This window comes from Moschus berezovskii, chromosome 27, assembly GCF_049115385.1.
Source record: "Moschus berezovskii isolate FMDL1 chromosome 27, NW_MosBer_1.0, whole genome shotgun sequence".
NCBI lineage: Eukaryota > Metazoa > Chordata > Mammalia > Artiodactyla > Moschidae > Moschus > Moschus berezovskii.
This window is the reverse complement of record NC_142486.1, coordinates 35807149-35821390: the sequence shown is the minus strand read 5'-3', so window position 1 is coordinate 35821390 and position 14242 is coordinate 35807149. Positions and strand designations below refer to the sequence as shown.

The following is a 14242-nucleotide window of genomic DNA, read 5'->3' as shown; positions in this document are numbered from 1 at the left end:
GTTTCTAAAGGGCCAGGATTTATTTTTACAGAAAATGCACCATGCAGAACATTTGGAAAATTACAGAATTCTGTTAATCCTATATACAGGTTATTTGAAAGTTTTCTTAGATATCATGCATTGACTAAGAATTTGTATGGTTCTTGAATTCTTTGAAATGTATTCCACAGAATCTGTAGTGAACAAATGTCATTTTCTTTGGATTTTAGAAAGTACTTTGGAATTCTATATGATCTCGGGGTCACAATTAGGAATGACAATTATTAGAATATAGACGCTTGCTCCTTGGAAGAAAAGTTATGACCAACCTAGACAGCATATTAAAAAGCAGAGACATTACTTTGCCAACAAAGGTCTGTCTAGTCAAAGCTATGGTTTTTCCGTAGTCATGTGTGGATGTAAGACTTCGACTGTGAAGAAAGCTGAACAGGGAAGAATTGATGCTTTTGAATTGTGGTGTTGAAGACTCTTGAGAGTCCCTTGGACTGCAAGGAGATTCAACCAGTCCCTCCGAAAGGAAATCAGTCCTGAATATTCATTGGAAGGACTGATGCTGAAGCTGAAACTCCAGTCCTTTGGCCACCTGATGCGAAGAGCTGACTTATTAGGAAAGACCCTGATGCTGGGAAAGATTAAAGGCAGGAGAAGGGGATGACAGAGGATAAGATGGTTGAATGGCATCACTGACTCAATGGACGTGAGTTTGAGTAAACTCTGGGAGTTGGCAATGGACAGGGATGCCTGGAATGCTGCAGTCCGTGGGGTCACAAAGAGTCAGATATGACTGAGCTGCTGAACTGAACTGAAGAATGTTTCTAAAAGAATTCCATTTTATGTAAGCTTCCAAAATTTTGCAAACTTAATATAAAAAGATGTGATGGATTATCTAGCAGCGGTACCTGATAGAAGAACAAAATATTTAAGTTATTATAGGGGCTCTAGAAAATATGGATATGGGGCAGAATCAATTACCATATCCTTTTCAAAAGGTTCATCTGTAGCTGGTCAGTAGTTTCCATGCTATTAACATGTATAGGCAGAAAATCAAAGGCCAGAAATCCATTAAAAAAAAAATACGCCAACCCATTTGACTTGTGGTTAACTTGCAATGATATGAGTTGTTGAATCAAACGTGATAACATTTTTGTGTATTTGTTTTAAGGCTGGAAATTGAATCCAGTTGTGGGTGCAGTGTACAGTCCTGAATTCTATGCAGGTAAAGAGTTTCTCTTTGCATGATGTTTTCTTTGTCTTTTCTAAATGTGCTTTGCCTGCCCATAAAGAGTGGATTTCATCAAATAATCTGAACCAATAAATTCCTATCCTCCCAAGTTCTGAATGATTTTTTTAAGGCAAAACCAAAAGTGTTCAAAAAATCTTAAAAAAAAAAAAAGGGAAATTGTGTAAGTTATATTGTGATATAAGCATGGGGCCACAGCTCCTTGTGATGTTTCATACAGATTTTGCCTCAAAAAAAGCATTGTGATTTTGTTCAAGAGCCTTTGAACAAATGGATGGCTGCTCATGCAGGTTTTCTTTCAATGTGTCTGAATGTGTTTTTTAGCCATACCTTTCCATTTGGAGTTGCATTTTTTTCCCCCTTGGCAAAGCAGAGAATTGGATTAATTATCCTAGTCATGTGGCATTGAGTTGGAATTGCAAAGAGAATTATTTAGAAAACTAGAAAAGTTAAGTTCTCCTTCTTTCTCCATGAATCAATGTTCCATAGTGGTTCCCTTTCTCTCTGCTTTGCCTTCAAGGGTCTATATCTTTCTCCTCTTCCCTTCCTTGCCACCCACCAACTACCACTCAAATCCACTGTCTCAGAAAACCTGGTCATCAAATTTGGGGAGAAAGTAACCTGGAAGCAACAGCAGCTGAGACTGGTTTTTTTAATTTTTTGGCTCAGCTTTCCCTGTTAACTTCTACCAGTTATTTTTCCTGCTCATGAGCAAAGCTGCATTGAACATGTGGGATGTTCAACCTAATCAACCTTAGTAGATTTGCCATGTAGAGGTTGAGAAGAAGTCTTGCTTCGATGTGGCCCTTGCTTTTTGGTAAGGAGAAATCAATGACCCATTGGTCTGTGTCCACTCTTTTGTAATCTCTTAATGGTAAGCCACTCCCCTTGCTTTCTCTCTTCTGAGATGCTCAACCTCGGTCATTTTCCTGAAAGTCAACACTGACCTTAGTGGATGACAAAGGAGTATAGGAAACTTTAATAGCTGCTCTAGCACAAAAACCAACTTGATTTTAAAAGATGGTAAGTCTGGAAAGGCCCGACATGATAGCAGAGTTCCAGATTTTAGATAGACAGTGTTTGGAGTTGTTCTGCATGTATGAATTTTATTACCAGTCCCTCCATCAAGGGGCTCTAATCGTGAAAGAGTTGTGCTGACTCTTATGGGGGGAGAGGGGGAGGGACCTAGCTTTGAGACTTTCCATGATTATGTGGTGGGATCCACTTCCCAAGAGGACGCATAGCCCAGTGAGGAATGTGGGCGTTGCTCTCGGGCACCCTGGCATGGATTCCTGGTTTCTCTGCTTACCAGATGTGTGACTCTAGGCAAGTTGCTTAACTTCTCTGTGCCTCAGCGTCTTCATCTGTTCCGTGGGAGATGGTGGTAGTAACAAACTCACAGGTATTTATAAGAATTACATGCGTTGATATATGAAGAGTATTGGTGCATAACCAGCACCATATAAATGTTGGGGAAATACATTTACATGAGTTAATGCCCCACCTCTCTGCCATAAGGGCAAAGTTAACTGAGAGCTGATTCTGCTGAATTCTGGGTGACCCACTAGACTAAAAGATTCTCTTCTGCATGTGAGAGAGGACTAGTGCTTCAGGGCTTAGGGTATCCAATCCAGGGGGCGCAGACATTGCTGGGGTTGTCCAAAGCTCCAAAGAAATGAAATCTCCTGAAAGGGCAAGGAGGAAGTTGGAAAGCAGCTTCTGTGTATTTGCAGGTGGTGCCCGGTGAGATGGAGTTGCTAGAATAGAAAGGTGGCAGATTTTCTCTGTGTGTCTGTGCCAATGTGCATGTCTTCTCCCCCAAAATAGTGAGGTCAAGAACAGGAAGCTTGACACTGTCCTAAGAGGAGGTAAAGTATGAATGTGTGAGTTGAATCAGAGAGAAGAAAGTGCATTTTTTTCAGCCCTATGCTATATAATTACTGTTCACCTTTGGCTCATGCAGCCAGGAAAACACCAAATATCTCCCTTACAAGTGACTTCAAACCTCTTTGCATGTATGTGAGTGTCTAGGAGGTTGTTCTTGCCTGGAGAATCCCAGGGACAGAGGAGCCATGTGGGCTGCCATCTATCGGGTCGCACAGAGTCAGACACGACTGAAGCGACTTAGCAGCAGCAAGAGGTTGTTAATTCAGAAGAAATCATCCAGAATGACTTACACATACAAGAATAAATGAATCTGCATAACTCTTAGAGCATTAGAGCAACCATTGAAATGAGCCCTGGGCCCCGCCTCAAAAGTCAGATCACTGGACTCTAGGGAAACGATCAGTTATTATAAGGGTTGCTATTGCCTGAATATTTTTTGATCAGGCACTGTTTTAAGCACTTTAGCTAAATTAATGTATTTGAGTCCTCACAGCAGTTTTCCAAATGTGGAAACTAAAGTCCAAAGGGTTTGCATCACGGGATTAAGATTTCACAGCTGGTAAGAAGCCAGCTAGAATTGAAGTTAAGAGCCTGTGTTCTTTGCAACCAGCTTATTCTGCTTTATTTGTTACAAATGTTAGAAGTCATCATTCTTACTGAGCATGCCTTCTGATAGTAGATCACGTTACTACTCTGTCCAAATAAGTCAAATTAAAGAGAGAAATGAAATGATCGTTTTGGATTATTCCAACCACCATGCATGCTGCTGGTGCTGAGTTGCTCAGTCGTGTCCAGCTGTTTGCAACCCCATGGACTGTAGTCCACCAGGCTCTTCTGTCCGTGGAATTCTCCAGGCAACAATACTGGAGTGGGTTGCCATTTCCTCCTCCAAGGAATCCACCATCATATTTAGATGTATTAACTGGTTGTGTCAGGGGAAGTTTTCAGAAGCCTGGACAACTGAATAGTTATTTCTATGGGCTGTTCCAGTAAACTTTAATCTAAAATAAGAAGCGGGGGAGGGGGGCACAGATAAGTAAATGTTGCTTGAGAAATCTGAGTGTTTGTGTTTGGTGTGGCCAGTATCTGGGCCGTCCTTCATAACCAGAGACTGTCTCTTTTTGCCTGTGTGTTTGTCTGTGTAGGTAGACAGTGTGCATGTGTGCTCAGTCCTCAGTCGTCTCCAACTGTTTGTGACCCCATGGACTGTAGCCCGCCAGGCTCCTCTGTCCATGGGATTCTCCAGGCAAGAATAATGGAGTGGGTTGCCGCAGTTCATGATATTCAGAAATCTGGGAAAATGTGGCTGCAAACTCAACACTCCAGAACAATTCCTTTGAAATACTTGAAGACCCATAAACTCTGAGAATCCTGCTAGCTTCCATTTGAAATTTCAGGCACTTGTGTGTGTGGAATGCATATATGCAAAACAGAGCCATGGAACACATTCATTTCCATGACCAGGTATAATGCCTTATGTTATCCGTTTAAATATCCATGACTAAGAATCTAGGGGCATTCTAAACTTCCCCAACTATAAAAATAGTCAGGATTTATCTTGGAATTTTGAATGTGCCCCAGAGCTGAAATGAAGACCATGTCATTGATTTGCTGTGGGTATTTCACAGGTCAGCACTGTATCTACCTGAGATGGAGAACCAGGCTTATTTTATTAGTCATTTCTATATATAAGATGTTTGCATTAATGACAAAGATCACCATATCCCCATAGTATAATCATTGATTTTCTGAAGCTTATGCAGAATTAACAACCCAGCCTCCAATTGTCTCCCCGAATAGGGCAGGAAAAGTCCACATATTTTGTAAATTAAAATCAATATTTTCAATTTCTCCTTAAGGTAATTTTCCTAATTTAGTGGACTTTTCCCTAACATTTATTTTCTCTTTAATTATAAAATGGCAGGTTATTGATTTTCGTCTATACCCTCTTGACGCCCTGAGTGCATTTTTATTGCTAATGCAGGGTGGGGGTGGGGAGAACAGTTACACCTCTTAATGAGGATCTTTAATTACTAGCTGAACAGTATTAATTTGCTTTGATAAATTATGACACATACTCTCCCTCGCACACACATTCCAGGGGAACCATTTAGAAACCTGTTATGAAAGGTCTTTCACTGGGGGTGGTTTTTCTGAACTCTCATCAAGTTATGCCTGCAAGGACTCTTTTAAATGCTTATCCAGTACCAGTCTTCAGAAGCAGATATACCTAAATCAGCATATTCTATGAACGTATATAAATCTCCTCCAAAGACAAGTGGGTGTTTTCCTATAAAACTAAGCAGCAGCATTGATGATTTTTTTTCTAAGCCTAATGATCTTCAGACTCCTTGAGGCATATTCTCATGACAAATGATTGATAAGTCAATAGAAAAAAAAAAATGCCCAGGTGAGTTTCAAAGACTTCAGTCAGCTTCTATGGGCATTCCATTTTAGAGTCAAAATAAAATTGAAGGCACTAAGTAGAAGTAGAATATCTGCAAATATCCGTTGCCACTGTGTGCATGCTAAGTCATTTCAGTCGTGACTGACTCTATGAAACCCTAAGGATGTAACCCCCAGGCTCCTCTGTCCATGGAATTCTCCAGGCAAGAATAGTGGAGTGGGTTGCCATGCCCTCTTCCAGGCGATCTACCTGACTCAGGGATCAAACCTGAGTCTCACGAAATGGCAGGTAGGTTCTTTACCATTAGCACCACCTGAGAAGCCCATTGCCAGTAGCATTTCTCAAGTTACTTAGTGTAATTAGAAATAGGATTTTTAAGAGGAGACCTCAACAGGGATCTTACACTTTCCCTGTCATTGTGACAAGTTCCCTTTGTCGTCTAATAAAAAGATTTATTTAAAAAATCATATCCTTAAGGGATAATCATGATATCAAGCCAACAAAACTTGATGGAAAGCACTTTTAATCTTCACACATAAGTGAAACAAAATAAAACTAAATAACAGAAGGCTATACACAGTTGTCGACACGGTGCTGACAAATGGCAAATTCATCCATTTCTTAGTTGCTGATAAGATGGCTACAGAGCTCACACACACTGTTTATCATATCTGCCAACTCATTTCTGTGATTAAATATTCCATCAGTGGGGCTATAAGCCAGCAGAGCTTAACAAGATTCATAAGATGCACCACTTGAACACGCATAACTCACTTCCATGGATAGGGAGCACCCCGCCTGCAGAGGAAAATTGGAACAGAGTTAAATTACTCCACAAGTCGTGATCAATGGAGAAAGGAAAAGATCTTCCAATGCAGTGCAGATCTAAGTTAGGGTTAGGTTTTGATGACTGGAAACACACAAAATCAAAAGGAGAGAGATACAGAGCCAATTAACTTGGAGACCTTGAAGATGACGAGGAACAATAGTCTGGGTGACACTATTATTATTAGTGGATTTGGCGGTGGGGAGAGGGGGAAAGAAGGGGGTCCTGAGTGGATCTTCCTTCTGAAAATAAATATTTCTGGTTTGGGAGGGTGTGAAACAAAATGACACCTCATTTTCCTCCCATGCCCGTCCAAGAAGGGCATACATGGCTGCAAAGTCACATTTGAAAAATGGCCAGGTCTTAAAACTAAGTTATCCCGGGGTTAGAGGGAGGATCAGATACAATAATGAGTATAATAGAACTTCGCAGACTGTAAGGTAAGGTAGAAATATAAGAGATTAGTGTGATCGCTGAAGTCGCCTGGATTGATTGTGTCCACGTCAGCACAAACCTGGCCACGGATCACGTGACTTGATACCAGGCTAGGTGATGGGAAAGAGGATTGGAATCTCAATATAAAGGTTAAAAATGAAGAGGATGGATGAGCACTGTGAGATTGCACATCTCGAAAGGGCAGCTGTATTTGACCTTGGATTACCTGAACCAAGGTATTGGTTTTCTGTGAGCTCTTGGCCACTGTGAACCATGATTCATCTAAGAATTGGGTCAGAAGAAGGTTAGATGTAGGTCTCCCTGCCAGCTGCCCCTCCACCCCCACTTGACTTTGTTGAGTCCATTACAACTAATAGAATGACCTTTAGCCACACTTTTGGATGGACTTCTTTCCAATCCCATTCCTGAAATTTGGATAATGTAGCTTCTGACAAAAGTAAGATTTGTCCAGAATCTGGGTTAGCCTGACATTTGTTGCTGTTGAAAAATTTGGTCACAGTCCTAGACTTTGGGTTGGGCTTGGGGGAATCTACCAAGAGACTGGATACCAAGCATGCCCCATTTTGGGTGATGGTCTTAGCATCCTGAAAGAGCATGCGCTTAGTTGCTCAGTCATGTCCGACTCCTTGTGATTCTGTGGACAGTGGCCTGCCAGGCCCCTTTATCCATGGGATTCTTCCGGCAAGAATCCTGGAGTGGGTTGCCATGCCCTTCTCCAAGGGATCTTCCCAACCCAGGGATTGAACTCGCATCTCCTGCATTGGTAGGCAGATTCTTTACCACTGAGCCACCAGGGATACCCCCTCTACGGCTCTACACTTCCTTGGATCCACTCGGAGGACCAGCCCTGCCTGGACTCAGAGCCATGGTGGTGAGGAGCCGCTCCTCATGCACAGTGACCTTTGGCTCGGTGATATTTTGTATAATTTACACATCTGCCAGATTCCAGTGCAGTGCACTCCAGTGAACTGGAACGGAAGAGTCCAGATTGAAGTCCCCAAGCAAAGGATTTTCAGCCTGGAAATGTTCCACTTCAAAGAGTTTATCTTGTACATCTGTTTACCTTTGCCTCCCCTTTTGCTTGCAATTCACTGTGCTTCTCCCCTCTCCACCCTGCATCTGTCTTATCAGATTTCATCCCAGCCCAACCCACATTTGGCCTTAATTTTTATCTGTGTCCTTCTCTGTCCCACAGAGGGACTGCAGCTCAGCTTTGATGGAGCCCTGTGGGCGTTTTTGATCTTCAAATAGGATTAGAACTTGCTTATGTGCTGAAAACGGCATTTCCTAAATAAACGTGTCCCCGTTCTATTGCATGGAAAGGCCATCAAGGTGAACTCCCCCCAAAGCAAGGAGTGACGAGACAGTCCTTGTAAGAGATGCCCCACCTTTAGGCCATGGGAGGAAGATGAGGTTCAGGTATGTGGCGCTGGATAAATTTCACAGGGAAAGTTCTAGGCTGCTCTCATCAATATACTCAGCAATTTGAAACATCAGCAACATAAGCCAACTTTGGGCACTTTCTCTGTGCCAAATTGTGCCTCTCCTCCCATTCTTACAAAAATGTTATAGCCTTGTCTTCATTATAGAAATTATGAAACCAAGGTTTCACGGAGAGTGTCTGTCATTCATTTAAATCACAGAACTAGTATGTGAAGAATCTTTATATCATATGAACGCAAGCCTTTTCTGGGCTTCCCTGGTGGTTCAGACAGTTAAGAATTTGCCTACGATGCAGGAGACTTGGGTTCGATCCCTAGGTCAGGAAGATCCCCTGCAGAAATAAACACAAAGCTTATTCCCTGGGGAGGTGTTGTGTTTCTGTTTAGCATTGTACTTGGTAGCAATTACACAGTACTGCATGAACCCATGAGGTCAGCTGGCTGTCACTCAGTTACATGATGTCCATCAAGGGAGGGCCACAGAGAGAGGCTGTGAATAAATTCACACATACCACTGGCTTCCCTTAGTTCAGTTCAGTTCAGTTCAGTCGTGTCCGACTCTCCACGACCCCATGAATCACAGCACGCCAGGCCTCCCTGTCCATCACCAACTCCTGGAGTTCACTCAAACTCATGTCCACAGAGTCGGTGATGCCATCCAGCCATCTCATTCTCCGTCGTCCCCTTCTCCCGCCCCCAACCTTTCCCAGCATCAGAGTCTTTTCCAGTGAGTCAACTCGTCGCATGAGGTGGCCAAAGTATTGCAGTTTCAGCTTTAGCATCAGTCCCTCCAATGAACACCCAGGATTGATCTCCTTTAGAATGGACTGGTTGGATCTCCTTGCAGTCCAAGGGACTCTCAAGAGTCTTCTCCAACACCACAGTTCAAAAGCATCGATTCTTCGGCAATCAGCTTTCTTCACAGTCCAACTCTCACATCCATACAGGACCACGGGAAAAACCATTGCCTTGACTAGACGGACCTTGGTTGGCATTACTTTGCCAACCAAGGTCCATCTAGTCAAGACTTCCCTTAACTCATCCTTTATATCAGAGTAACAGCATCGAGGACCTGGGAAGCATCAAGCACTGTGGTAGTCACTGGGGTAGCAGTGATTCCTTCCAGAATTTGGCAGAGCAAATTCAGACAAACTCAGGTATAATAAATAATGGGCTTCCCCAGTGACTCAGTGGTAAAGAATCTGCCTGCAATGCAGGAGACTCAGGAGATATGGGTTCGATCCCTGGGTCAGGAAGATACCCTGGAGGAGGGCATGGCAACCCACTCCAATATTCGTGCCTGGAGAATCCCATGGACAAAGGAGGCTGGCAGGCTGCAGTCCATAGGGTTGCAAAGAGTCAGGCATGACTGAAGTGACTGAGCATGCATGCACACACGTAATAAATAATGGTACCTCCTGGAAGACTGGAAACTAGCCAGGCTCTCTGCCTTAAAAGGGGTGCCATAAATTAGTTGTGAAAGGATATAAGAGTTTGCCAGGAAAGAAGGCAGAGAGAAAGGCATTTTAGGGCTGAGTAAGAAGGAATTTGGTGGTGTACAAAGGAGTTTCTCAACCTTTATCTTCAGAATCTATTGAGAAATTTATAAAAAGAAACAAAAATAACACAAGTACTTGATGTTCATCTGAGATGGGAATTACTGGGGCAAAATCAGGTTTCTCCAAAGGCTGCAAAGTATTGACTAAGATCAGAGAGGACCTTCTAGAGAAAAGTTGCAAAAGACTTGATAATACCATAATCTGGATTCTGGTTTATCTTTTGGTGGTTGACAAAGGCTTCTCTGATGGCTCAGACAGTAAAGAATCTACCTGCGATGTAGGAGACCTGTGTTCGATCCCTGGGTCGGGAAGATCCCCTGGAGGAGGGCATAGCAACTCACTCTAGTCTTCTTGCCTGGAGAAGCCCATGGACAGAGGAGCCTGGTGGGCTACAGTCCATGGGTCACAAAGAGTCAGACACGACTGAGTGACTACACACACACAGCTGAGTGACAACACACACATACACACACACACCCCCACTATTGAAAGCTCTGATTAAAAAATAATAAGAACACTAAGTGATGAGTTAGTACCCAGATCTATATTCACAACAAATAGGAGTCTAATCATGAGGAATATATGTGGATTAACCCTGAAAGATGTAAGAACAGATCAGTGACTGGTCCCCAGTCCCAGAAACTGGCTTCGTGACAGACCCCAGGATAGCAAAATGGTGTTCAAAGCTGTTACATTGATAAAATGTCTCCTAGTTTTGTCTAAAAACTTTTCTTAGGGAAGAAAGCAAATTACCAGAGATTTTTTAAAATGAGATGGATTCATTTTTCTCTTTAAGTTTGAACTTGAGCTACCATTCTGTCATAAACCATTTTGTTTCTAAGATTTTTTTTGGCTTTCCACTTTTAGTGGTCTATTCAAAATGTATGGTTCACTGCTATTAGTCCAGGCAATTAGGTTGTTGTGTAAATAGAGACAAATTGGCCAAATATTGTTTAATATACTTTATGTTAATTATCTGTATATACTTATTCTCTAAGCATAAAATGAAGTTGTCCCTTTTTCTTTTTAAAAAATGTAGTGTTGAAGAACCAACGCACAAATGGCAAAACCCTGCTTAGACTACCTGTACTGATGGCAGTTAATGCAACTCCAGAACTTCTGTGGGACTGTGACAACCCAGTACAGTCACAATACTGGTTTATGAGAAATTAATAAAGCCAGTGGAAAATGGAATCCAGCATCTGCATTAGCTATTAACACCAAAAGAATCAGCCAGAATTAATTATGCTGCATGATACATTCTAATGAGTGTTTCATTAAACTGTATACCATTATGGAAACTAAACAAGGATTATTCAAAGAATAATGCCAACGGCTGTTATTTTTTTTTTTGAGAGAGAGATTAAATTAGTTAATGGGTTATACATTTAAATCTGATGCAAAGGTTAATCGATGTACACTCATAATTGTATTAAACTCAGTATCATTTGAAAAACAAGAACACCCCAATATCACTGATATTTCCTCTGAAGAAAAATATGTTTATTTGTGTGTTTCTAGTGTCTGTTTGATATATTGATGCATGTGGTATTGTACAGATTGAAACCCACTATATTACTTCTCTGTTATTTTCAAAACCAATTTTCACCAGGTGAAATAGTGTACTTGCTGTCAGCCTCTGTGTGTATGTGTGTATGTGTGTGTGTAGTGTGAGAGGCGTATTTATATAAATGTATCTTATTACTTTTTGAAAGGGACTTCCCAGGTGGTGCTAATGGTAAGGGGGTGGGGGCATACATGTGGGTTCAATCCCTGGGTCGGGAAGATCCCCTGGAGGAAGGCATGGCAACCCACTCCAGAATTGTTTCCTGGGAAATCCCATGGACAGAGGAGCCTGGTGGGCTACAGTCCTTTGGGTCGCAAAGAGTCGGACACAACTGAGCAGCTTAGCCTGCATGTGCTCTTTGAGAGATTCAAAGTTGAAGTATTTTTTTATTTTCAAAAGAAAGAGGTCAGGATTTAAACCTAATCTGGGATAAGAAGGAAATTCAAGATGAATCTCTTCAACCATCCCATGAGTACACCCAGTTCCTCCTAAAATCCAGTCCTGTAATAGGAAGTCAAGTATAAGAAGGGGGCACCAGGGAGAGCTTTTGGGTGTTTTGGACTCTTACAGCGTCGTAGAGCTTCTTACCCCAGAAGATGAGAGGCAGAGAGGGAGAAAGCCCATCTGACTCCGTTGCAGAGACTTGTAAATGCCACTGTTTCCAGCCAAAGCACTATTTGTAATTTGTGTTTAACCCCGAGCAGAGATTGCACTCTAAAATATCTTCAGGAGCAGAGACTGAACACTAAAATATCTTTAGGAGGAGGCTGTGAGATAGGTAAATGAAATGTGCAAATTGAAAGGGCTACTAAGTGTTTTGCAGTTACTTCCCAGTCTTAAGATGTTTTCCATTAATTCTGTTACATTTGGTATTATGTTGTTGGTCAATCAAAACAGTGTATTTTTGTTGTTTAATCACTAAGTCATGTCAGATTCCTTGCGACCCCATGGACTGTAGCCCACCAGGCTCCACTGTCCATGGGATTTCCCAGGCAAGGATACTGGAGTGAATTGCCATTTCCTTCTCCAGGGGATCTTCTCAACAAAGGGATGGAACCCATGTCTCTTGCATTGGTAGGCAGATTCTTTACCATTGAGCCACCAGGGAAGCCCCCAATCAAAATAGAATAGTAGTTACCAGTTGGCTACTACTTTGTTAAACAAAGCCAAGAGAACAAAATAAGTCCCCAATGGATCATATTTTGAGATTCCAAATAGTAGTAATTACTATTTCCGTTATTATAACTGAGATCACTTACTGATTAGCTATTATTTGCCAAACTCTTTCATGTGATAATTTTAATCCTTACGACAGTACTCAATGAAATCAATAGTTTGTCCCTGTTTGGCAGATATGAAAACTGGAGGCTCAAGGTTATTAAATGATGAGGTCCAAAAGCACTGAGCAAGGCTAGAGAACTAAACTAAGCCTAAAAGTTTCCGAAAACCATGCTTTTCCAGCTACTCTATCCAAGCTTAATGGTTCACTATTTCTCCTCTGTTTCCTTCCTCCTTGTCTTGTTTTTATTTTGCAAGTGGGATTTTTTTTCTTATCTACAGAAGATACAACCTCCCCACAGACTTCCTTGGTTGAATTTAAAATCCTACCGCAGATTCTTCAAGTTGATCAGGAGCTTCTAGATGTTAATAACATCTTTACCCTGGAAGAGTCAGATGTTTTCAACCAGAAGATGACTGCAGAATCTTTAGACATAGTTTTGTTGAAATGGATTTGCTGAATATTTATCAGGCCTTGCCTGGAAAATTGCATGGACAGAGGAGCCTGGTGGGCTACACAGCCCATAAGATCGCAAAGAGTCAGACACAAATGAATTGAGTTACACACACGCACAGATTATTTATCATTCCAAGGTTAGAGAGGATGTTTCATCAACTCTAAACCAAGTATCACTGTTGATAAGTTTCATGAGAGAGTCTGAGCTTCAGACTCATGCCAGGCTGGCTCAGATTTTGGTTTTGTTTGATGTTTTTCTGCCTCTCAGCCTTGGGTTCCTTGTGGATTTAATAAGAAAAGAAAGTTCCAGGGCTTGTAGAACATACTTGGACCAGAAGCAGGAACTCAGTGTCATCTTATCAGTCTTATTAATATTATCTGTATTTAAGATTGTTTACATAGTTCTTGGATTTCCCAGGTGACACAGTGGTAAAGAACCTGCCTTCCAATGCAGGAGACTGCGGTTCAATCCCTGGGTCAAGAAGATCCCCTGTAGGAGGAAATGGCAACCCACTCCAGTATTCCTGGAGAATCCCATACACAGACGAGCCTGGTGGTCTACAGTCCATGGGGCTGCAGAGAATTAAACACGACTGAGCAGCTGAACACACACATACACCCTATTGCTCCTACCTTACCATGTAACTGTTGTTGGTAATCCTGGAATCCCCTGGGAGCTTGTAGAAATGTAGACTCTCAGGCCTCACCCCATGGGGTCTCAAAGAGTGGAACATGATGGAGCAACTAACACTTTCACTTTCCTTCATACCTACTAGATCAGAAAGTTCATTTAAAAAGTGTCCTGGCCCAGCCCATGGATTCAGTGCATATTAGCATTTGAGAAGCAAGGCTCCAAGATGGCCCTTATCTATATATTGATGCCTATGACCCAGAAGGCCAAATGCCTTAGGCAATAAAACTTATTTTCATCATTTTTCTTGTATTTGAATTGTTATCCTTCCACAAATGCCTTATGGGACCATATTTCTCATTGTTCCATTCAAACAACAATGAATGATAAAGACATTTGGGTGAAGTGTTAGAAAAAAAGAACATATCTTCAAACTCTTTGGGGATATTCATTTTTAACAAAACAAATAAAATTTAAAATTTTGGCCAGTAT

At 41.7% G+C, this 14242-nt stretch overlaps 1 protein-coding gene across 9 annotated transcripts in view; it reads left to right on the top strand.

Moving 5' to 3' along the window:
• RBFOX1 (RNA binding fox-1 homolog 1) overlaps positions 1-14242 on the top strand; it is a 411330-nt gene that overhangs the window by 294307 nt on the left and 102781 nt on the right. For 8 of the 9 annotated variants that reach the window (XM_055409444.2, XM_055409440.2, XM_055409443.2 and 5 more), the window contains exon 7: positions 1163-1216. In XM_055409444.2, coding sequence (XP_055265419.1) covers positions 1163-1216 — 54 coding nt within the window. Of the gene's footprint in view, positions 1-1162; positions 1217-1760; positions 1887-14242 lie in introns of all 9 variants that reach the window. The other variant, XM_088833069.1, reaches the window with a different exon arrangement.